Source organism: Pelecanus crispus, chromosome 3 (genome assembly GCF_030463565.1).
Source record: "Pelecanus crispus isolate bPelCri1 chromosome 3, bPelCri1.pri, whole genome shotgun sequence".
Taxonomy (NCBI): Eukaryota; Metazoa; Chordata; class Aves; order Pelecaniformes; family Pelecanidae; genus Pelecanus; species Pelecanus crispus.
This window is the reverse complement of record NC_134645.1, coordinates 17,614,126-17,637,024: the sequence shown is the minus strand read 5'-3', so window position 1 is coordinate 17,637,024 and position 22,899 is coordinate 17,614,126. Positions and strand designations below refer to the sequence as shown.

Below are 22,899 nucleotides of genomic sequence, written 5' to 3'. Positions count from 1 at the left end.
CCATCTCACCTTTATACCCTGCCCCCCGCTTTTGGTTGCTGTTTGCTCCAATTCAGGACCAAAAGTCCAGCTGCTCTAAATCTAAACACTTCTCAGGACATATGGCAACAAACAGCAAAATGAGTTCCAGTGAACACTGGTGAGCCATATCCTTCCTAGGTATTAACAGAGGCATTCAGCCAAGCACTTCAATACTTTGCTATGATACAAGAACAGTCATTTCACAATGAAATCTTTGGGCTAGAATCTACAGAATAAAAACATTTAAAACAACCATCGAGATTACTGCAGGCTGAAGAATACAATGCATTTAGTCTGGTGAGCAGTATCAGCTCAATAGATTTGAAGGAGAGGTCTCTCTAGAGACATGCATAGCACAAAGTATCAGCAATACAACCATCTCCCATACTGTTTTTTTTTCAAAATGCCTGATCCTGGTCTGGGATCATTGAGCTGCTTCACACTTTTGATATCCAGTTGTCAGAAGATTAGCAGTGCCATTCAACTCCAAGTGTACAGAAGGGCTTCTGGTACCCATGGAGCTGAGCAACAGTGCACACTGTTACTGATCTCAGAAAGGTCAAACACTTTTCTGATAAAATGTTTTTGGTCATTTACCAACCTAAGTAGACAAAAAAAAAAGGGGGGGGGGGGCAATTGTGAGCTGTCATCTATATTCTTAGATCGTTTGGATATTCTCAAGAGAATTCTCTCATGAAAGTCCAGAACAACTGAGGGAAGCTGAAGGGAATTATCATTTAATACCAACAGCCTGTCTAGAAGACATTAGGATTGTGCCTTTGCTCCAAAGAGGCATTTTAGAACACTAAACCACAAAGTAAAGGTCATGCAGTGCTACAGAATGAGGCCTTCTGGTGCACACTGTCAACCTCAGGGGGTACCTAGATCCTCCACATGCATTTCAGCTGACCTACAAAGCTGTATCAATACCCTACTCCATGACCTGCCAAGTCAGCTCTGTGGAAAGCAAGTAGGGAGATATCAAAACAGTGTGAAACAAGTGAGCGAGACCACCAGATTCAGCCTCCAAGTGCCAAGCAGGCTCTGGCTCAAGCAGTGTAGGAGAAGCATGCTCCTGCCCTCTCCTTCCCGTGCAAGTCAGAGCATTTCCCAGAAAGGGACCAAACCATTTTTATTTATTTATTTTTTTTTAAACTAAATGCTTTTAATAGAAAACAAAATACAAAATAACTCTTTCCAGAAAGCAGAAATATTTAATCTCTCCAAATGACAAACTAGAACGTGCTTTTTCCGCAGATCCTTTTTGTAAATGCTGATGATTTATCTCACAAAGTGTTCATGAAACTGATATTGCAACATTTTGAGAAAAATCCAATACTGGCAGAGCTGCCTCTGTGTACGCACAATAATTTAGTAATACTATTTTTTCCCATGTCACTTTGTGTGTGTCTCTCTCCCCGTCCCCCTCTCCCTAGACTGCCAACTTCCATTTACGGAAATATTTCTGTGAGGTGCAGTGGTGGATTGACATGCCCTGCTTCCATTAGGAGTCCAAACTTAGCTGCTTCAGTTCTATTGTGCCCTCCCTCCAGACAAGGCAAGTCGTTTATTACCCTTAAAGCCACCGCTCTACCCCCACTGTCCTCCCATCCTCAAAACACAGTGCAATCAGATTCAGAAAGATTCCTAATTAATGGAACATAAATACAAATATCACAGCTAGTACCAGGAACCAAACCCAAACGACAATGCAGAGATGGGCCCCAACTGAGGTCAGATTTCCATCCCCTTACTAAAAAGAAAGATGGTATTTTCTACTTCGCTAGTCCAAAATATTCCAGAAGTGCTATAGGGAGCTGTAATATTTAGGACCACTATCACTGTAGAAAATACATAATGTTCTTTTAATAGAAGGGTCTTAAAATGCTGGCCCTCTGCAATACCAGGAAAACAAAAGCAAAACAAAACAAAAACCACTGGGCCAGTAGTTCTCCACACACTCAAGCCTCAGTTAACAGTAGGTAAGATGTGCCCATCAATCAATGCAGGATATTTAAGTGCAGGTCAGCAGCTTATCTGGTTGGCAGTTTCACTTGTCTGGACCAGGCTTTTGGTTTCCCCAAGCTACTGGATTTCCTCCCCTTTTCCCCATCCCTAGAAGTACAAGATTAGAATGTATACATATTTTCATCACTCCTTTTTTCCTTATTCTGTTCAACAGCACAGGCCTTTTTGTGGGCAAGACATTTTAAAGCATTTGCATCACTCTGAACATGCCTTTCAAGGGGACAGAGGAAGAAAAGTGTTTCACAGTCAGTAATCTCAGCTTGCAATGGACTCTGGCATTCAATACACCCACCCACTTCCCTAAGAAAAAAAAAAAATTAATGTTCCTGATTTTCTTGTGCAATTCCAGTCACTAGAAGAAGATTACAGGCCATAAACTGTACGCTCAGTACATTATTCATTTGTCCGGTATATACACCAACCAGTTCACTGGAAGACCCATCTGCAGGGGCGTTGCAGTAAGTGTTCCGAATGTCCCAGACCCGGACTGAATTGTCCATCGACGCTGAAGCAATTAAACTACTATCGGGGCTAAAAGTAAGGCTGGTTATGTTGTCCGTGTGCCCCCTCAGTTCTTTGTAAAGAGTTCCTGATGCCAAGTCCCACAGCTTTAGCCGCTGGTCTTCACCTGCTGATGCCAGGTACTTACCATTGGGAGAAAACGCAAGCGCTAGCACGGGGCCACGGTGCCCGGTGAAAAGACGCACTGAGTTGCCTTGCTGAGTGCTCCACAAGCGCACAGTTTTGTCCGTGGAGCCTGTCGCCAAGTAGTTGGAATTAGGGTGGAACTTGACACAGTCTACGTCTGCCAAATGGCCTGCGTATATTCGCAGCGGGTACGTCCGATCAAATGACCAGAGCCTTGCAGTGCGATCGTGGGAACCACTGGCAAAGTACAGGCTGCAGGGGCTAATATCCAAATCCCAGACAGGATAGGCATGTCCTTGGTACAACACAGTGTTTGTAAAACTTCCGAGGTCCCAGTATCTGATGGACATGTCCTCAGAACAAGATAAGAGTCCTGAACTGTCTGAAAGGAACCTTGTGCTATACACAGGTCCGCAGTGTCCTCTCAGGATCTTCATTTCTGTGCCTGCGCTGTCATCCTCTTCCTCCTGGTCAGGGAGGAGAAAAAAAAAAAACAAGAAAGGAAAGCATGTTTATCTGTTCAACAAACACAGGAACCACCATGACGAAAACAGGCGGGTGTGAATACAGAAGAGTTATTTTATATGTGGCACATTTTGTGCAACTCGGACACCAGCACTGCTAGTGCATTTGCTATGTCTAAGTTAATGCTGAAAGAGATGGTGAGATAAGACTTTATATAAAGGTTTTATCTTCATTTTGGGTAGCCTCATGCTCACTCCAGAGGGCATCTTAACCTGGGACTGTATGCAAATAGGGAAAAAAAAAAAAGAAGAAGTATTTTATGACATTTTTCCTCTTGCTAAAAACATATGCTTATTCCCTATCCGTTCTCTACTAAACTTTTGGCTAAGATGTTGAAACAGAACTTGGCATCTGCTCTTTTGGTGTGGTCATTTTTGGAAGTGACAGTAGAGAAAAAGAAACACAGATGTCTTAAACAAAAGGCAGGAGATGGAAAGGCAAAGCATATTTGACAAGCTGTCTGCTGGACATTCCTTCTTAGCCCCACACATGAACAGAAACCCAGTGAGGCTGTAATATCTATTTCCCCATGCAAGCTCTATCAGGATGGTTTCACATCCTCACCCTTCAAGAACAGCCTTCAAGAACAGCAAAATGTATGCAGTTTATTTAGGTCAAAGGATCTATTTTGGGGTAGGAGAAGATGAATACTCACAAAAAGGATGGCACTGGAAAACTTTTTATCCTGTAATTCTATTCAAGTACCAGGGCAGATAGTCAACAAGCAGAAGCTTTCATGTTTAAAGACTGTTCAGTGAGCTGTGCTAAAGGAATCTCCCAATGGAGGGTAAGACTCTCTGAAAGTCTACTCAAGTAGCACCTCTCGACACTCAAAGGCTACAGACTGCACAAATTTCAACAAATCTCAACTCAAGAGTGTGTCCTTGCCCAACAAGCTGGGGTCTCACTGACAGAGTGTGAGATAACCATGGCTTGGGGTGCACCCGTGTAGCAGCTTAAGACCACCCTTCCTCAGGGCTGTCCAGCAGACACATTTCCTCAGTACCGAATCAGTAACTCATCCATGGACAATCTCTGCACATCAAATTCAACACAACGCCCTTTTGTTTGTGAGCAGCCCCTTTAACTTTTATCATCACAAACTAGCTTGTTTCCTGCTGAAGGAACGCTTCCTGCCCCGAGCGGAAACCCAGTTCCCCAGGGCTGCTGGACTGCTGATGACCAGCAGAAGTCAGTGTGTCGTGAGCAGCTCTCTAGGCTGACGTGACATATCCCATCCCTCTGACCTCAGGACCCACAGACAGTTTTGCTTCAGACTTAGCAATAGTCCCAAAAGCCCTTCTCCTGTGGTGCTTTCAAATCTCACGTTGGAGATGAGCAAACTCGGACTTAGCTAGCTCACTGCCCTTCTCCATCTCAGCTGCGTGTTTTTAGCGGTAGGCAGCAAGCCGTGTTTAGCAATGCTAATTCTCTTCAGAGTAGTCAGTGCCCATGGGATTTTTATGATGGGGCTGGGAGCCAACTTCATCTCTGCTGTGGAGGTGAGGCAGAGAGAAATTGCAGGCTCTAGCATGCAAAGCCCCATTCTTATTCAAATTGCTTTTTCTACCTCAGATAGAGCATTGCTTGCTGGAATCCACAGCATCTCTAGGCTATGTTACCACATTAAAGAAGAGAGGCCGATACCTGCAGCATTTTATAGTATTTAATTATGACCATAAGATTCCTGACAAGTTACCAGTGGAAGCCCATTCAAGTTACCTATATTGTACTATAGTTTCTATAAATTCTGCAAGTCCAGGTAACATAATTTTAGGGCTTCAAATTCATACAGGGCTACTTGGGCTGTCTGCAAGCACATACTCATAAGCACCTACTCTTCTTGTATTACAGTAGCAGCTTATTTGACAACACCTTCTGCAGCATTCAAAACCACACTCCTATACAGTCACAGGTAGCAAACCTTATCTTTGACTTCTGTTTGACACCCACTTAGCGTAACAACTGCACACTGCTGTTATAGCTCACTGAAAACGGTATACCTATAATGCTTCCAAGTCACTAAATTTTCTGTTTCCTCCCTATCCAAGTCAGTCTGCTGACCAGATTAACAAAGCAGCTGGAAGTACAGCCACTAAATTACTGCCTTGCAGAACCAAGCACCATTTCTTTGTCAGATCAAGCACACTCTTCCTTGCATCCCACAGCTACTACCATGTAGGTGAGCATTTACAGCAGCTGTAGAAAGGTTGCAACCCGTGTTATAAATCAGCAGGGAGGCAGGGAATCCCTCTTCATGGTATTTTTTCAGGATTCCAATTTCACACACTGAGTATGTGTCCTGGATATAACATACCCCTGGGCACTACCCAGATATCCCTTAGCTTCTGAAGTGGTTGCTGCTGCAGGTTAGCATGAACGATTTGTATTTCCTTGGACTGGACAAGAAATTAAGTTGTATAAGCCTATTTTAATCAATAACCTACAGACACACACTAAAAGCTACCTTTTATTATTTGTACTATCCATTTTGAAAAGAAGAACTATAAAAACAGATTTTAAGTAATAGGATAGAACTGGAAAACCTACCAACACTACTAAAATGAGCTAAAAAAAAAAGTAACTCAACAGTGAACAGGAAATCTTCCTGAGCAAGTACAAGACTCCCAAAAATTATATTATGAAGAAACTGAAAAGAACAAAAATATTGGCATGTTTTGTTACACAGGACACCTTCCAAATGATACACCTATGGACAGACTGCCCAACTCCTCAGCTATTACTTAAGTCAGTAATGGATTTTGCATGACAGTCATCTGGACCCAGAAAAATTTACCGCTGATGCATTTAACTGTGTGAGAACAAATATTATCTAGCTGACAAAAATCAGACTTGATCTTCCACCCAGCATAAGCCTCAAGGGAATGAGTGAGCCTCAAAAAGCAACAATGATAACACCAAGATAACATCAAAAAACTACATCTCACCCCCCTCCCTTTTTTTTTTTTCCTAACTAGTAACAGGTTTCGCTGGGTGTTGTCATCTCTCTCACCCTGCAGGGCTCTTAAGACGTCAAAAGGGAAGACCTCTTACCTGCCTACAGTAGTGATCTCCTAGCAGGGAAAGATGAGGGAGCCAGATACCATGGCTCTCTTTGCAGGACATTTCTTACTGCTCCTTCCAGAATTCCCTCCCATCTGCCATCCACCAAGGTGTCAGCATCATCCCCACTCACTACCACTTGAAGGACCGGTGCCACTTAAAAGCAGAACCTTAGAAGCAGAGCTGAATGGGGTCAAGTCTTAGTCTTCACAGAATTTAAAGGCTGCCACTCTTGCAGCTTGGAACAGAGAGTATTATTTTCTGTTGTTGATTTATGTCGTACCGGCAATGAGCATGGCAGAATTGCAAAGAAACAAACAATACGCCCATTTGCACAACTGCAAAACTGCATTTTTACACTGGACCTTAAGTAACAGAGACTATGAAGTTGCATTTGTGAGATGCTACTATAAAGAAAATGGAATTGCTTTATCCCAAGATAGTAAGCCTCTCCCATTTCCAAGAGGCAAGGCAACACTGGTGAAGTGCACCGGTGCATCACACTGAGCAAAATTCACTAGAACTACACCTAGTACATGACTTTGACCTGACACAAAGGCTTTACATGGACTAGGAAAAAATGTCATTCTCTAACACTTTTGCCAAGTCTCAACCTCATTTTTTTTATATATATACATGCAAAAAGAGTTAATAAACCCAACAGTGTAGCTTTAGTGCCACCCTGAACAACATCCACTGGAACTAGTGCAGTTTTAGACTTCTGTATCTTCATAAAGAGAAGGACCTATTTGCTTGTAGCAAATCAGAAACCAAGCTGAAGATTAATTATTTCAGGGACTACTATTTAAATACAGTTTCCAAAGCTAATTACACAATACAGAAATCAACCAAAACAAACAAAATATAGCAACTTTACAAAACCCAGCCAAGTTTAACATCCTCACAAGTTATTCTACAGAACTCAGTGAAGTATGTCAAAGCACATTCAGAATTTTTCTTCTTTGTCAAAGTTTTCATCAGACTCATCGCTGTGAACTGCCGCTGATCATACTGCAGTGACAGTCAAACACAGCCCCTGTTCACACTGAGCTGCATTACTGATGACTGCAGCCCGGTCAGGGTGGTCTTGTTTGGTCTGTCAGTATCTCTGGCTTCTACTCCCATGGCACCCAAGCGGGTGCTGCTCTGTTCCCACCCGTGACCCCGTGGGTGGCTGTGTATTTTCACCTAGGGCTCCCAGATACTGGAAGTTATTTCCTTTCTAGTCAATAGGCTTTCATTTACATTTGGGACACGTAACCAGCAGTGCATTCAGGCTGGTATTCCCCCTTTAACTCTGAACTCCTGGTCAGGTCACTGTTTGTTTTGTCAGTGGTGAAGTTATTCAGCACAATGATGACTTTGATCTGTACTGGTCTTTGACCACTTTTTGGTTTTAGGTCTGTGCATAAACACTGCAGGATGCACAAAATATTAAATAGCCAAGGAGAACCATTTGTACTGAAGCTTCCGAAACAGTTTCATAATACACGTACGATATGCAAGTATGCACCTACGTGCCAAAAAAAGCCAATACACACTCCTGATAACCTTGCAATATCTCACTTTTCTATAGTCTGGAGCCAAAGGAGGTGACTTGCTGATTTAGCAGAGAAATTCTCCTCTGTCACATGTTATTGACATTTGGTTTCCATGACAGACAATACACAGAGTCATGTGTCCTATGAACTCTTGCAAGCTTATAATGAAAACAAGTCCATAGCTTGATCTTGGGCTAGTCTGACCCATCCACCTGCTCACTCTGCAGAAAGGGTTAACCTGGGAAGCGGTGAGCATGCTGCTGTGCTATCTCACCTGGATGCCTGCCTCTGGTTCTCAAGCTGACTAACAAAGCAATCCCTAACCATAGATCCCTGTGTACAGCAAGCTCTCTGCACTCTTCCAAAATAAATAGAACCCTGCCACTAGGTATTTTTTACGCGAGGAAGAAAAAACAGTGGAAAAAAGGATGTTTCTTCTGCTAAACGCTCAACAGATGAATGAATGAGGCTCGCTTTTTTTTGTTCCCCCTTCAAGAGGGTAGTGGTTAAACAAAGGAAGAGTCACAAATTCTGATCTCTAACCAGATAGAAGATGCTACGTGGGCACAAATTCTGATCTCCAACCAGATATAAGATGCTATGTGGGCAGCTGTGGCGAGAGGGGAAGGAAGGGTGTGACTAGAAGGCAAAACCAAGAATAAGCTAGGAGATGCTATCTAGCTGGGCACGTGAAGGCACACACATCCCTGTCCTTGTCTCCAGCACTCCAGAGTGGGAAGCCTCTGAAGTTTCTACACTGCACATTTCTTAACAGAGACATTTTGCATAATTTTTCCATCCTAACTCTTCACCTCTGGTTAAGGCGATTCCTCAAATACAGTTTTGCACTTAGGCATCCCTACTTTTTCCTGAGGCCTCAGATCAGGCTCCTTTGGCTCTTTCCTTACTTTATTTTCCTCTTCCTGCATCCCACCCCTTCTCTCTACCCTTCTGACTGGTCATTCTGAGCCACTTTCCTTCTCGTTTTCATTCAGCACAGTGTGTTTTTACTGCCCGCATCTCCTTGTTCCCTCTTCCCATCCATAAGAAGGCTCCATGCTCTCAGGGAAGGAGGCCTCCTCTAGTCACCTGTCCTTACTGGGCTGCCTGTGTACTGTCTTCTGTTCAAGGACAGCTGGAGGAGGGAGATCAGCACCTGGGACTAAGAAACTATGACCTGAGCACAAATCCACTGCACCTCAGTGCAGCATTTACAACCACTGCAGGAAAAGAACAAGGATGAGAGTAGGCTATAAAATTTGTGCGTCAAGGCAGACAGGTTGTGGAACAGCCTCAAAGTCCCCCAAGACGTTACCAGATACTCCATAATGCATGCCCAAAATACCTCAGCAGAAAGAGTAGGGGAGGAAAAAAAAAAGGGTATCCAGACCTCCTCATCCAGGATGTCACAAGCCAGGCGGATGCGGGACACATCAACGAGGTGGGGCTCAGATTTTAACTTCCTGGAACGCAGGCTCCACAGCTTCACACATGAATTATCGAACCCCGCAGCGAGCAGCTTGCTATTTGGTGATATCTCTGCAGTGTTCAGCAACTGCTCTGTGTTATAGAAGGCATAGAAACAGATGGTCGTTAAGGAAGGGGGCCCATCCTTGACACGTTTAATGCTGTCCTGCAGTAAATCCAGCGCCGCCTCGTTCTGCAGAATGGAAGCCGGCACGTCGCTGGGTTCCAGGCCGTTGCTCTCATTGCGCGAGGAGCTCCCACCGGCGTAGAGCTGGTAGTCAGTCCTCTTGGCGGGCTGCACATCCAGGTGAATGTGCAAGGTCAGGACTTTGCACAGGGCGTTGTTGTTGTCACTTTGGAGGTAGCGAAGAAGGTAGTTGTAGCTGTCCTCTTGAAGGCGGATGACGTACTTGTTGTCCAGAAAAGCCCGGAGCTTCAAGTTGGACAGGATATCTTGAATAGTCATGGTAGTCTGCAACTGCTCAATGATATCCTTCTGGCTGGCATTCTGCAAGAACATGCCATGGAAGCGGCTGTAAAAACTGTCCACTGTGCTTTTTAGGCCATTCTGGACCATGTTCAGATGGAGGTAGACAAAGAGGGGATACAGAAGAGGCATCACTTCATGGCTGTGCTGAGAATCTGAATCTACATAAAAAAGAGCAAAAAACTTTGAATGATTTCTCAATCTACTTTCTGCTGGGAGTAAAACAGCGCAAGGACAATGACTGCAAAAAGCCTTGACAATGGCACCAGAGAGCAAGCAAGAGGAGACTTTTGTTGGTGCATCTAAGTGAACCTCTTCTGTCACCTAAAGGGGATACACAGTACCTATTACAGATCTGAAGAGAGATTTTCAAGTCAGTGAAACATGTTGTCAGAACAAAATGCAGAGATTTCAAACCCTTTTTTAGGTGTGAGCCAGCTATTAAAATACCTCCTCAAACTACATGACAGCTGAATTTTTCCCCTATGTATTTAAAAACTATGCCCTCTGTTTATTGCAATAAATGGACTTTTTTCCTCTCAGCTTCAATAAAACTTGCATGTGGTGCTTTGGATGGAACTGATTTGTCTCCACGGAAAAGGAAGCTACAGTTTCCAAAATGTACTGCAATATGCTGTGCTTGTTTTATTTCTGTGCCTGCTCATGTGCACGCTCGCTTCCCCCCCCCCCCCGCCCTCTCTGCCAAGGCAAATCCCAGCAGTAATTCCTAGTACACAGTGTAACAAACTCCCGATTAGGCTGTGCTGTACCTTGCAGAGACTAATCTGTGCAACAGCTCCACCCCTCCTTCACCAGCTTCTTGGGGCTGTTTCCCTCCCACCTTCAGCCGGCTGCAGGGAGCCGTAAGGAGTGAAGCCCTGCCGCAGAACACCATGCAGTATACAGGTCCACAACAATGAGTTACTGGAGGTCCAAATGGTCCAAATTACTGGAACAAAATAGGCATTGCTGATCCGCAAACAGCACTGCTGGTCTTCAAACAGCATTGCTTCTTTTCAGTTTGTTCTTCCCTCATGCTACTCATCAATGCATGCTCTTTTTCCCCTTTCCATTAGGTTATTTTTCCTGTGCTGTTGAGCACCTGTCCAGACTGTGCCCCTCTCCCATTTCTATATGAGTAACTACAGAGTGTGTGTGGTGTGCAGCATATGCATACATATTTGCATACTTAGGCATCATTCTCCTTTCTGTCCCACTGAAACTGGGCCCAAGCCAGTGAAACCAGTGGTCTGTATGTAGTAAAAAGCACTAAGCAGCTAGCAGCTGCTCTTTTCTCTGCAAGTGCTCTAGTCCAGAAATGCAACAAGGGGAAGGACCTCACACTGCAGTGGGGGAAAAAGGGAAGAGATGGGAAGTTGGCAGAGACAGGAATGAAGAAAATGTTCCCCATGAACATACAAAGAGAGGTTAGGGGAGCTGGGTCTGTCTAGCCTGGAGAAGATTAAGCGGGTATTTAACTGCTGCCTTCAATACCCAGTTAGACATTATGGAGGAAAAGAAACCAGCCTCCTCTCAGAGGTGCTCAGTGAAAAGACAACATGTAAGCTGCTGCAAGGGAAATTCTCACCAAATTGCTCAGCCCTGCAACTGGGACCCAGAGGTGTAGGTAATGCATTCTCCACGCTTTTTCATTTTCAAAAACTGGCTGGACAAGGACCTGAGCAACCTGATCAAACTCTGACCTTGCCCTGCTTTGAGCGGCAGGTTGTACTAGAGATCTTGAGAGTAATTTCTAAATTGTTCAGTGGTCCTAGTCCCCTGCCCACTCCTCAGTGCCCCTGGAGGCAGGCATCACAGAAATGGGAAGTGTCCTGCTGTGCCTTGTGGCTGGCTGGCAAGTTATACACATGAACTGCTTCTGTTTCTGCAAGGGAGTAAGAAATTAAAATTGAGGTAGAGGGACAAAAAAGATGCAAACAATCGACATGAACACCAAACCCATGCCTAGCACTTGCCCAAGCGATATTTAAGCCACTGAACAGAGCAGTCATACTTCTCAAAAATCTGTAAAACCATTAGAATTTACCCTCAATACTGAAGTGCAATGGTGTTGAACTGCTCTACGTGGCAAGACTTAAGATTAAGGCATTATTTTCAGCCTCTGCCTTCCTGCCTCCCTCCCTCCCTTTTCCTTCAACAACTATCAGGAGTATTAATCCTAATGTTACACACACTGGGATCAAATCCCTACATTGGGCAAATGTAGATGTGCCCAAAGGCAGGAGGAGTGGCAACCTCACTTTCCCTGGTACTAATATCTAAAAATCCTGTCTGCTTTCTTCTTCCCACATTTGGGACCCATAGAAGAAATAAGGGCATTCCCAGGAGTCCCTTTTTTTAAAAAAAAAAAAAAAAAAAAATAAAATCATGATTGTCTTCTGCATCACACTACAAAACAAGAATTTTTTTTCTTTCTGTCATATACCTCCAGTCTCAAAGCCAATACAGGTAAATTTAAGGGAACAAATTCTCCCTTAAAAATCTAGACCATCATAAAGAAGCCAATTATGAATAAAATTAAAACCCCTAACCTAGGAGACAGCAAAGAACTACATTCATTTCTAAGTTACCTGCCTTTCACATAAGACTCTAATCTTTCTTCTTGTCCTGTATATGTATGATGTTGTCTAGAAGATCTAAACATATACAAAGGCCAAATGCTTAAACAAGAAAGGGCAAACAGACAGCTACCTACAAAAGTCAAAAGTACTCAGTAGTCAGGCAACAAAAAACAAATAAAAAATCAAATATTTCTAATTGTAGTAACTGAAATCTCAAAACTAGAAATCAAAAGAGTGTTAGAGACATGATTTTTCATTTTATTATACTGTCCTTTACTAACTGAAATTACAAAAAAAAAAAAAACCACACAGATGCTTTCCTCTTCCTTGCTTCCTGATATTTACCTGTGAGAAAATTGCGTAATCGTCCAAATTGTACTTCATATTGCTGTGGCTCTGCCAGGCAGGGAGCTGCAGACACAACGTTGGCACAACCAGACTCAGATTGGACTGTGAAATAAAGTAAGTAAAAATAAGTAAAGATTTAAGGAGTTTTGCATGTATGTCTGGAAATAAAGCTTCTCATAAAATCCAAGGTAATGCAGCCACCAAGGTGACATTTCATCTTTCAAACCATCCAGGGATGACGTAGTCCAAAGCATCTAAACATGGCATTAACCACCTAGACAGATCATGAATAAGAAAGTATACTGAAAGCTTAAAAAAAACCCTAGAAAGGTCAGCAACTCACCTGCTCTCCCCAGAACACATTTTTAAGTTTTCAAATACAACCTTAAGTTCCCAAGAAACTCAGAGTAAGACCGTCATCGATCCCTTCACAGTTTTACATGATACTCAGCAGTTTTACTACTTTGCACTCAGAAAAGATGAGGAAATGAATCTACAACTTTCTCCAAAACAAAAGTTTCTTTTTCAGTGGGACCCACCACCCATCGTGGACAGAAGGTCTGCAGCGACACTACCTTAAATTCCTTGCCCCAGTCATTATCATTTACTACAAATTATAATCATTATCATTTACTAGTCTCCCTGAGGTGGTGCTGAAAATATAGTAAATCTCTAAGCAAACACTAGTTTTTAATCAAAATGTGTCCTGCTTGCTGAGGATTTTAGGTTAAAGGGCAGCTGGTATCTGACCACAAACCCAGATGTTATAGTCTCCTGAGATGGTGTTAAAACTGATTTTCAGAACCAGTATCAACTCTGGTAAAAGTGGTTCTGAACTATTTAGAAAAGGAACAGGCTTTTCTTTCTCTGGCACCAAACCTTTGCTCTTCTGCTAACCCCTCAAAATTTGACAGGGGACTTTATGCAAGTACAGACATCCACCAACATATCCGAAGTATACACCGATACCAGTGGTTACAAACACAACTTACAAAATTTATGTTTCTAAATTTTAACTAATATGTTGATTCATCTGCTCTTCTAAGAAAAGCACAACAGGGCAAGGAGTTTCACTCTGTTTTCCTTTCCGAATCTTTTTTTCAGTTCATAACTATTTCATTTTTGCCCTCCACAAAACCTGTTTTTATTACTCTCACTACCAACTCCTTCAACTTCTTTCAGTCTCCCCTGCCCCCCACCACTTTCCATCCTCTCTCTTTGCCTTCCTAGTCCTGATTGATCGCTTTTTGTTCCAGCATTTGGCTCAGGCACAGAGGCACAACTCTTGACAGCCCTGGAAGTCTATAAACAACATCATCAAATTTTCACATGCTCAAGAGAGACAGGCCAGCCTCCAGCTCATCTCAATGCTTCTAATTAGAAAGAGATCAGCACATGGCGTACAGGCCGCCTGTCACTATTCTTCCGCCCCCCCGCCCCCGGTAAGACACAGGTCTATCTTCCTGGACCTTATGGAAATTCAGGAGGTATGTTTACCAACTCTCCAGGACAAGCTGAATTCCGCTTCGGAAACCAAGAGAGCTGGGCTGCGCTTATCATCCCTTCATGGGGAAAAAGCCAAATACAGATCCCAGCACCAATGCCCTATCTTCACTCAAATCAGTTTTGAAATAAATCTGACCTGTTGAAAGGTACAGATACACCATGCTTTCTACAGCCTGCCTGCTTCAGAAACCCAAAGCTGGTAAGAACTCCAGGCTCACATACTGGTATTACTTAATGGCTAAAGTAAAAAACTCTGCTATTTGGACTTAAAATTTAATATAATCAATATTTAGCATAAGAAAGTAAACTGCATGCACGCACATGTAACTCCAAAATGGTTAGTGACAGTTTTCAATGTCACACATACTACTTATTGTAAAAGCAAAGAAAAACAGAAATATGAGGGCCTGTCTTTTATGCTGTGTCACAGGGTTACATACAACGGTCAACTCTTCAGAGTTCTGGTGGCCTCATTTCAGCAGGAACAGGAATAACTTGCCACCTTGCTCGTCCCATGCAAGCACAACTTACTGTCCTTGGCTTTATGAAGTGCTCCCTCCCTGCCACCTATTTTAAGTTTCTCTGTATAAGCAACTTAATTCCAAAATTAAGATATACTTCATGCTTCAGAAAGAGGAACATCATCTTTGGCTACGTATCCTGGAGCAGTCTGACTGGGCAATCATTATGCCCTGCTGTTTCAGTAATGATGCTAGAGCTCATTCCCATCAAACAAATGGTAAATGAACCCTACATACCAGACAGCTGAAATAAGTTCAAATTCTAATTCTTTTCCTTCCCAAAACTACACCAACTAGAACTGCAAAAGGGATCAAGAGCTCAACTGATTCCAAAACAATACAGTAATTTTTCAGGCATATTTTTCTCCTGGTGGAAATAAAACAGTGGCCAGATCCTTCTAATACATTAATAAATCTACCATAGTTTATTTTCCACCTTCCCCAGTGGTCATAAGAACATCTATTGGAAACATCTGCTCCTTGACTTCACTTCCAGTCATTGCAGCCAGCTATGCGACCTGATAGCAAATTCAAAGGAACTCACTCCTAACTCAGGGATATGGCCAGTAGCCTCCTGGTCTTGTGTGTTGGCTATGAGCACCATTGCTTCCAGCTAACAAATGTGGGGCTGCTGTAAACGCTGTTTCACAGCAACCAATTCCTCTTTTATGTGAGTCTGATGATGTATAATTTTACCTTATTTCAGACAGTCCTACGTGCCAATAGTATACGATGGGCAATATGACAGGAACCTGTTCTTTAAGTCACTCATTCTGTCCTCAAATATTCTTCTAGTTTTCTAGAGGAATACAGGATAGTCATGAGGAAGCTCTGTGCTGTGTTTTACTGCAGATGCAACCAGACAGCATGCTAGATAACCTCATCTGGGCTCCCTTTCCCACAAAACGTTGTACCAGATGATCTTTTGAGGTCCCTTCCAACTTGGGCTGTTTTATGATTCTGTGAAAACAGAGCTGTACAGATACAGGAAGTACATAAAGCAATGGAGAAGGGCTGAACTGAAGAGACTCTGGAAGAAGACAAAAAGAAATGCCGAGGTAAAAGCGAGGAACAAAACTGTTTAAAACCAAAACCAGAGGACACTTCACTGTGAAACGAGGAGTCACAGAATTGAAGACAGAAGTAAGCAACTCTCCCATTTATACAGGCTGGTTAATTTAAAATTCAATCAAAAGAAAAGAGTGGGGTGAGTTTTCTTAAGGAACAAGCAAAGACATCTTCAGACAAAAATATTTTATCACTTTCCCCAAAAAGCAATGCAGGCTTTAGAATCTGGTCAGTTTTTATTCCGTTTGCCAAACTAAGATGACTGCAGCAGAAAGTATTTTCAGCCTCTGGTGTCAGAATAAGTACAAGCTTCGTTTCTTTTTCGATAGTCATTCACAGAACTGCAGCATACTCACTGACAGCTTACTACAAGAAGTTTGACAAGAAGAAGTCGTAAGCAGCTGAATACATGAGTGTAGACCATTTTCAGTTCTAATGAAAACTGATGACTAAGTTCTGAATCACCAGCCACAAAACCCTTACACTGGCAACAGGATACAGACTAATAAGAAGAAATTTAGTAATAACATTTGGTGGAAGATTAGTAAAAAGACAAAACCCAATCACACACTCATTCACACTCTTTACTGAAACATTTTTTTTTTCCTGCATGATGCCACAGGCAATTGCAAGCTTGCAATCCAATTCCTCTCTCCTACTTCAGACACTCTTGTGTCCTCCTGGTATGGTCCCAAGTTCTAATCCCATTTCAACACTGACCTTTCTACCCACCTCTCCTGTAAAATCTCCCATCAAAAACAATTCAGCATTTAACTTTGGTTTCATTCCTTCCCCAGTATTATTTCAGGGAGTTGCAACAAACTTCTCATAGTTACTCTGAAAACAGCAAGGAAATGAAAAGTACTAAGAAGATGTAAGTTACTTCTAATACCGAAATGTTACCCAATTTCCTTCAGGCCCCTGAGAGAGTCAGCCTGGACATTTACCCACAAGTCACTTGTCTTTGGATTGTAATTATGGCAAAACATTCTAGAGGTGGAAAGAGCTATTTTGGCATCCAATCTTATCTAGCTACAAGCAAAGTTAAACAGCAACTAACGTTTTGTCAAACCAAGTTGTATCACAAGTAACTAAGGTCTCCACCACCCTTAGCCTGGGATACTGTCACAATCTAAGCAGTTTCATTAACAGAAAACATTTCCTCCTTGCATTTTCACCCAAAGGTCAGCCCAGTATTTTGTATTACTTTTACAAGTAAATTTAAACTTTGTAATTTCCACATTGCTTGCATCCTTTCAATATTTGTATGTGCTCAAGCCATAGTGCAGTTTGTTATAACAAAAATAATAATTACAATGAAGAGTGTCACAGACAGGATTTGAAAAACAGGCAGTGTAACAGGATTCAGAAGTCTTTAAGAAAGAGGTGAAAGGGAAATACAGGGAAATTAACTGTCTTAGCCACTGAAGGTTTTTTTTTCTTTTTTCCCAAGTGACAGAGTGGAGCTTTCACAACTAGAAAGCTGACTAGGCCAGAAACAGCCTGTATCGCTTCCATTTCACCTGATACAGCTCTCCTGGAGTACAAAGGTACAACAGATTTTCCTGCTTCTATTTAATTCCTCATGTAGGTTCTTCTCACCTCCGTCCCAAAGCACCACTACTCACCAGACTTCATGTTCTTCAGTATACAACATACGCATTTTCCACTACCCTGACCTGGTATTTCAGCCTGCTGTTTCACTGACCATGAATCTCACTTTGTTACACTTTCATCCACAATTTCATTCTTCAAAAGTTCATAACTCACAACAACTTCACACTGGGAAATTTCTTTATTTCAAAAGGACAGCTGTCCACATGTGCAGACAAAGTCACAGAGTTACCAATATACATACTCACACTTGTCACAACTCTGGCAAGAAGCATGCATGGAAAACAGGACAGGATTACCTGTGAGATTAGCTGCCATCTCTTCAGCAGTCTGACACAGCCTCAGCCCTTGTTTTAGGGGACCTTCCGAGTCCACATACTGACGGCGCTTGAGGTAGCAGGACACTGCCATCTGAATCTGTTCTGCGCGTACGCGTTTCATGACCTCAAAAGAAAAGAAAGAGATGATGAGGCTCTCACTGTGTAGGTATATGCTAAGATCAACATACACCATAGATGTATTAAAACTGAGAGACAACAAACGGCTCAGTATTTTCATTGCTGAAGTCAAACAACTTCATTAATGAAGCATGAAACAAAACCTTTAGGCATTTGCCTCTCAGTACTAAGTAAGGCGTTAACTAGACACTTTGAATCAGACCCCTGAAGATATTTTGCTGCTGAATTCTACTAACTTCACCAAGGAATCAAAAATACTTTTGAGGATTTGGACTAAAACTGCAGTGGTGAGCTGAAGCATTTGTTTTTGTTAAAAGTAACTCATAAAAAGGGAACGTTTCTCTTCCTTGCTTTTTTACAGTAGCAGTTTGGGTATTCTTCAGTCATTTTCTGAGTCCTCTGCTTGACCAACCAACAAAACAATTCCAGAAGAGTCAAGGGAATGAGAAATTAATATACAGAGAAGGAAATTTCAGAATCATAACGCTTTAAATAGCACAACTATTTGGGGAGTTCAAGAAGCAATAGCTTATCGCCAGAACTTAAAGGTTAGAGCCAGACTTCTGGCACTTCAGTCAGATAAGTTCCCAGAAAAAAACAAAAATTCAACAGAAACTCAAATAAAACCAGTCTTCTGCCTTTTTCACCTGCCCCCATCTATCCTGACTTCCCTCCTACAAAAGTTTAAAAAAAAAAAAATCCTTTGAAGTTTCCTTTATATAAATTTTGAAAGCCATCCTCACAAACACCACTTGGTAGTATCTCAAAAACAAAAGGAGCCCGATGCTAGCTTTTAGCCTCTGGCTTGTAATAAAAGAACCTCAGTAAGACGAATGCAATAGCTCCCTTGCTATTAGAGTAGTCCCTGATTGCCACCAATCCTTTGCAATAGCCATCGATTTTACACAGTTTAGATAACCTAAGAGGCTTTAAATAAAGCAGAACTAAGCAACAGTTTTATGCTACCAAAATAATAGCTAAAGCCTGCCTCAACATAGTTCTACACCTTACAGCCCCGCTACCAGTGACCTGCATACATTTTACAAGTGCACACACTTTCTGGTTTGAGTAGCTAAATCTGATGAAACACAACTTCTCAGAGAGACAGAGGATGCCCTTTCCCCCCGCCCCAAGAACCACAGTTTAACAAAATGACAGCTTTAAAAAGATGATCATAAATGAGCCTGTTCTAATACCAATGCACACTTTAGTGCTTATCCCAGTTTTTAGAAAAATGAACAGCCTGTGAAGTTCCAAGCGGATGGGGATGCAATGTTTCAGCAAAAGTTACTTTAAATAGATATGTGGAATTGCAAACCGAAAGCATAGCTTTGGTGAAAACCTTAAGGAGATTTCCATTTGTTCTCACAGGTGAAATAACCTTTGAGGATGGGGAAGGGGCATCAACAGGCATGGAGTTTTCAAAGCATTTCCAGATATGCCCATTAAAATCATGACTTTCAACCACAACTTCTTCCACTCCAAAAGCAAACTGCCTTTTCATCTTTCTTGCAATTAAAGAAATTATACCCGAGACTTACACTGTCTGAAATGTAACGCTTTTTCTGCTGCACAAACCCATAGGAAAGACAGAATTCTAACAAAGACCATGAAGAAGGGTGGACACAGGGATGGACCAGCATGTTAGCATCCTCCTAAAAAATACCCTTAACCAAGTTTCGCAATGTATTACGTTACCATTCTGCACTTCAGCTAGCAGTATGGACTCACATACAAGTGACGTGCCCAAGTCCACACTAACGCCTCTGCATGTGGTCTGCCATACAGCTTAGATTTGGGTAGCACCTTCATTATATTTGAGATGCTCTTATAGATGCTTACTTCAGGTCTAGAAACCATTTTGGAGAGTTACAGACTGTTGTATTTGGCTTATAATCCAAAAGAAACTCACTCCCAAAATGGCACAGAACTGATTCAACTAAACGTTTCTGAAGTGGTTTAGCCAGTCAAAACTGTGCAAATTGGCCTCAGGTCTGTGGTTCAATTGCAAAGAGAAAGCATCTAGAAATATCCTTGCCCATACTTTTCTGCTTCAGTTACAGGATCAATTTGTGCTTGGTTAGATTCTGTGAGAAAATCCTTAGTCATTATGGCACAGCATGCATGTACAGATAATTCCTCATAAACTCATAATGGATAGGAGAAACCGAAAACTCGTGTGTGAAAGATGCAGAACGCCAGAGGATCCTTTGAAGTGACAGTTAAAAACAAGAGGAGCACCGAGATCAGCCTTTTCAAGCTGCTGAACAAGCAGATGACCAACAGAGAAAATGGTAAATTTTAAATTATAGGCAAAAAAAGCAGCAGGTTACCCAGTAGTCTCGAATTCTAACATCAGAATCAGGCATTTTAGCAGCAAGAGAGAAAGGCCTGGGAACAGAGCAGTCGCCAGCAGCTGATTCAAATCCGAGCTTTTTCAGAGCTTTGGGGATAACAGGGAAGCCCCAGTTTCTTCAGCCAAGATTAGCTACGCGGCATTTGCAGCTGCTTTATGCAATCTGTACAGTTTCTTGCTCCCTTCACATACCTTGTATACTCCTCCTAGCAGTCACAGTAGTTGGGGTTACGAGCAGTATTTCAAGTTCATCTCTTTCCCTACTCCCAGGTGACAGAACAGGAACTACCTTAGGGGAAATGCATCTTCACCAAGAAACACCCGTGGGCAGAAACACTATCACCCCTACTTTCATTTCAGGTCTTCGTTTCTTCGTTCACTTTGCCTTTATGCTTAACCCTCAACATTACAAACAGCAATGTCACAGGAGCAGGGAAAGCGTTCATGAAAAGTGCAAGAAGAGCAAACCCAACATTCCTACAAATATTCTTTATCAAGCCCTCAAAACTAGAGTATATAATAAAATAAACATAAGGACAGCCTGCCAAAATGCCTTTAACTGGGTTCAAGCTGAGCCAGTTCACAACAGGTCAATGATGCAAAATTTAAAGGCAAAAAAAGGACAAGCCTGCCATTTTAACCTCCAATCAATTTTAAGACTCTAGCTTTCATCACTGAAAATAATCTCCAAAATACAAAACAAACTGAACGCATATAGTGTTCCCTGTCCATGCCTGCAGAAAGCTTGAAACAACTGTTCAGAAGTCCCAGCTGCCTCGTTCTTCTCAAACAGCCAGAGAGAACAAGAAATACTAATACCATTAACTATTTTTACTGATAAGCAAAATACATATAGAAAAAGAGAAGAACAATCACATCGGGAGACTGCACAGCTACCATGCAGCATCTTCTGCAGTGTCACAAATTGGAGCACACACACAAAAAGAAAAAGGTTATTAGGTTAATTTTTTTTTGAGGAACCAAAACCACTGAAGAAACCCAGAGGAGAGGCCGATCATACAAAACACATCACATGTTCCTCTTTCCTAGAAAAGCTGGAAATTAGCAGTGTACTAAGCATTGGGCCAAGGAAATTATTCTCCTGCCTATTCTACTTCTCGGGTACAGGTTTAGGCAGATTCCACTGCCTTGAAATATTACCAGTACAGACATACGAAAAACAACTTGACTAGTGTTGGAAACACTGCTTTTAAATACTCTGCATTCTTGTCCTGATGCTGGGACAGCAGTCTCTTCCTTCCAACAGACTGAGGAAAGACCTGTGAGCATCAGAGAAGAACCAAGGATAAGCAACCTTAGAAAAAACAAAAAACAATAAAACCACCCACAAAAAACACGTTTTGAATATTCTCTGCTGAGAACTATGACTCGGGCCTCAGTTGTACACAAAGAAGTACCATCTTTTACCTCTTACCACAACAGGTGAAATCTGCAATCTACAAACAATACTAAGTCAGCTAATTTTTTAATTTTGCGCCATTATGGTGACCTAAGACTTACAGAATTTCAGAATAAGCAAGGTAAGGATAAACTGGTAGGAAGATCAGGACCTAGAGTCGAGGGACTTCACACATGCAGTGGCCGCAGTTCAGAAAAAGTACACGCGACAAGTTGACGCGGAGACTCGGCGCGGCGGTGGTGCAAAATAGGCAAAGTGCCGCAGATCGCAGGAACTACGGAGAGGGCTTTTGCCCGAGCAGCGGCGTTCACGCCAAGAGGCAGAGAGGAAACAGCTGTGATTTTAGAAGAGCCTGCATCCATTTGCATTGCACCTCGATTCAGCTCACCGTCCACGGGTTGAGCTTTGCCAATTCCACAACGGGGGTTTTTTTGGGGGTTTGGTTTTTTTTCCCACACAGCCCTCACAAACACAGAGCCAAACAGGGCGCTTGACCCGTTGCATCCCCTCTGCGCTCCCCGGGCAGGACGGGCTTTGCCCCTGCCCGCCACACGCCGCCTCCCGCCGCCAGCCCCCCCGACCCTCCCTCCGCCGCTCGCCTCCAGGCCCCGCCAGCGGGCACCGGGGCCGCCGCCGGGCCCCCGGCCGAGCCCCCCGCCCGCCCCAAAGGCGTCCCGGGCTGCTGCCGCCCGGGCAGCGCTCACGGCGGGGAAACCGAAGGGCGCTCGCTGAAGGGACGCGAAAGCGAAAGTCTTCCCCTAGCAGGAAAGAAAAAAAAAAAAAAAAAAAGGAAAAAAGGGAAGAGAAAAGGTGCGATAAGAATCAGCTAATTAAACCCACACACTTTGCAAGGCGGAGGAAAAAAAAAAAAAAAAAAAAAAAGAGAGAAGCCCACCCCGCGACCTCTGGGCGCAGGGAAAGCGCCCGGCCCTGCCCGCCCCCGGGGCCGCCCCCGAGGGCCGCACCCGTGCCCGAGGCCCCCCCGGGGCCCGCCGGCCGCCCGGGAGCCGCCTGCCGGGCCGGGCCGGGCCTGCGGGCCTCCGCCACGAGGCGGCCCGGCGGGACGCCCGGGGCCCGCTCCCGCCGCCGGCCGGCGCCGCCCCCCCGCTCTCCCCCGCCCCGGCCCCGTGCGGGCCTCGGCCGTAGCCCCGCGGCGGCCCCCGCTCCCCGCCACTCACTGAGCATCGCAGGCGGCGGCGGCGGCAGAGCGGCGGCCGGCGGAGCCGGGGGGGGCGCTGTCACTGCG

General features: G+C 43.4%; 1 protein-coding gene across 5 annotated transcripts; it reads right to left on the bottom strand.

The window, feature by feature from the left end:
- Window positions 1-1,203: 1,203 nt before the first annotated feature.
- On the bottom strand, window positions 1,204-22,858 carry TAF5L (TATA-box binding protein associated factor 5 like). 5 transcript variants are annotated; one of them, XM_075707382.1, is made up of 5 exons: window positions 22,832-22,858; window positions 17,719-17,863; window positions 12,708-12,812; window positions 9,172-9,941; window positions 1,204-3,164 (listed from the first exon to the last, which is right to left on the bottom strand). In XM_075707382.1, exons 2-5 carry the CDS (start codon window positions 17,858-17,860, stop codon window positions 2,367-2,369), a joined length of 1,815 nt encoding a protein of 604 aa, XP_075563497.1. In that variant the 5' UTR covers window positions 17,861-17,863; window positions 22,832-22,858; the 3' UTR covers window positions 1,204-2,366. The 5 variants fall into 5 exon arrangements, with proteins under 5 accessions (XP_075563497.1, XP_075563498.1, XP_075563499.1 ...); XM_075707383.1 differs by lacking the exon at window positions 22,832-22,858 and adding an exon at window positions 20,426-22,134 and having other exon boundaries at window positions 9,217-9,941; XM_075707384.1 differs by lacking the exon at window positions 22,832-22,858 and adding an exon at window positions 20,426-22,134 and having other exon boundaries at window positions 1,204-3,161; window positions 9,217-9,941.
- Between the last annotated feature and the right edge of the window lie 41 nt (window positions 22,859-22,899).

What these genes read in the sequence shown, in the direction of transcription:
- TAF5L (XM_075707382.1), bottom strand. Translation starts at nt 17,860, where the DNA reads ATGAAACGCGTACGCGCAGAACAGATTCAGATGGCAGTGTCCTGCTAC. An exon ending in ATTACGCAATTTTCTCACAG is followed by an intron (nt 9,942 to 12,707) that starts GTAAATATCAGG and finishes TTTTTTATGTAG; the next exon opens with ATTCAGATTCTCAGCACAGC. An exon ending in CCCCTACTCTTTCTGCTGAG is followed by an intron (nt 3,165 to 9,171) that starts GTATTTTGGGCA and finishes CTCCCTGACCAG; the next exon opens with GAGGAAGAGGATGACAGCGC.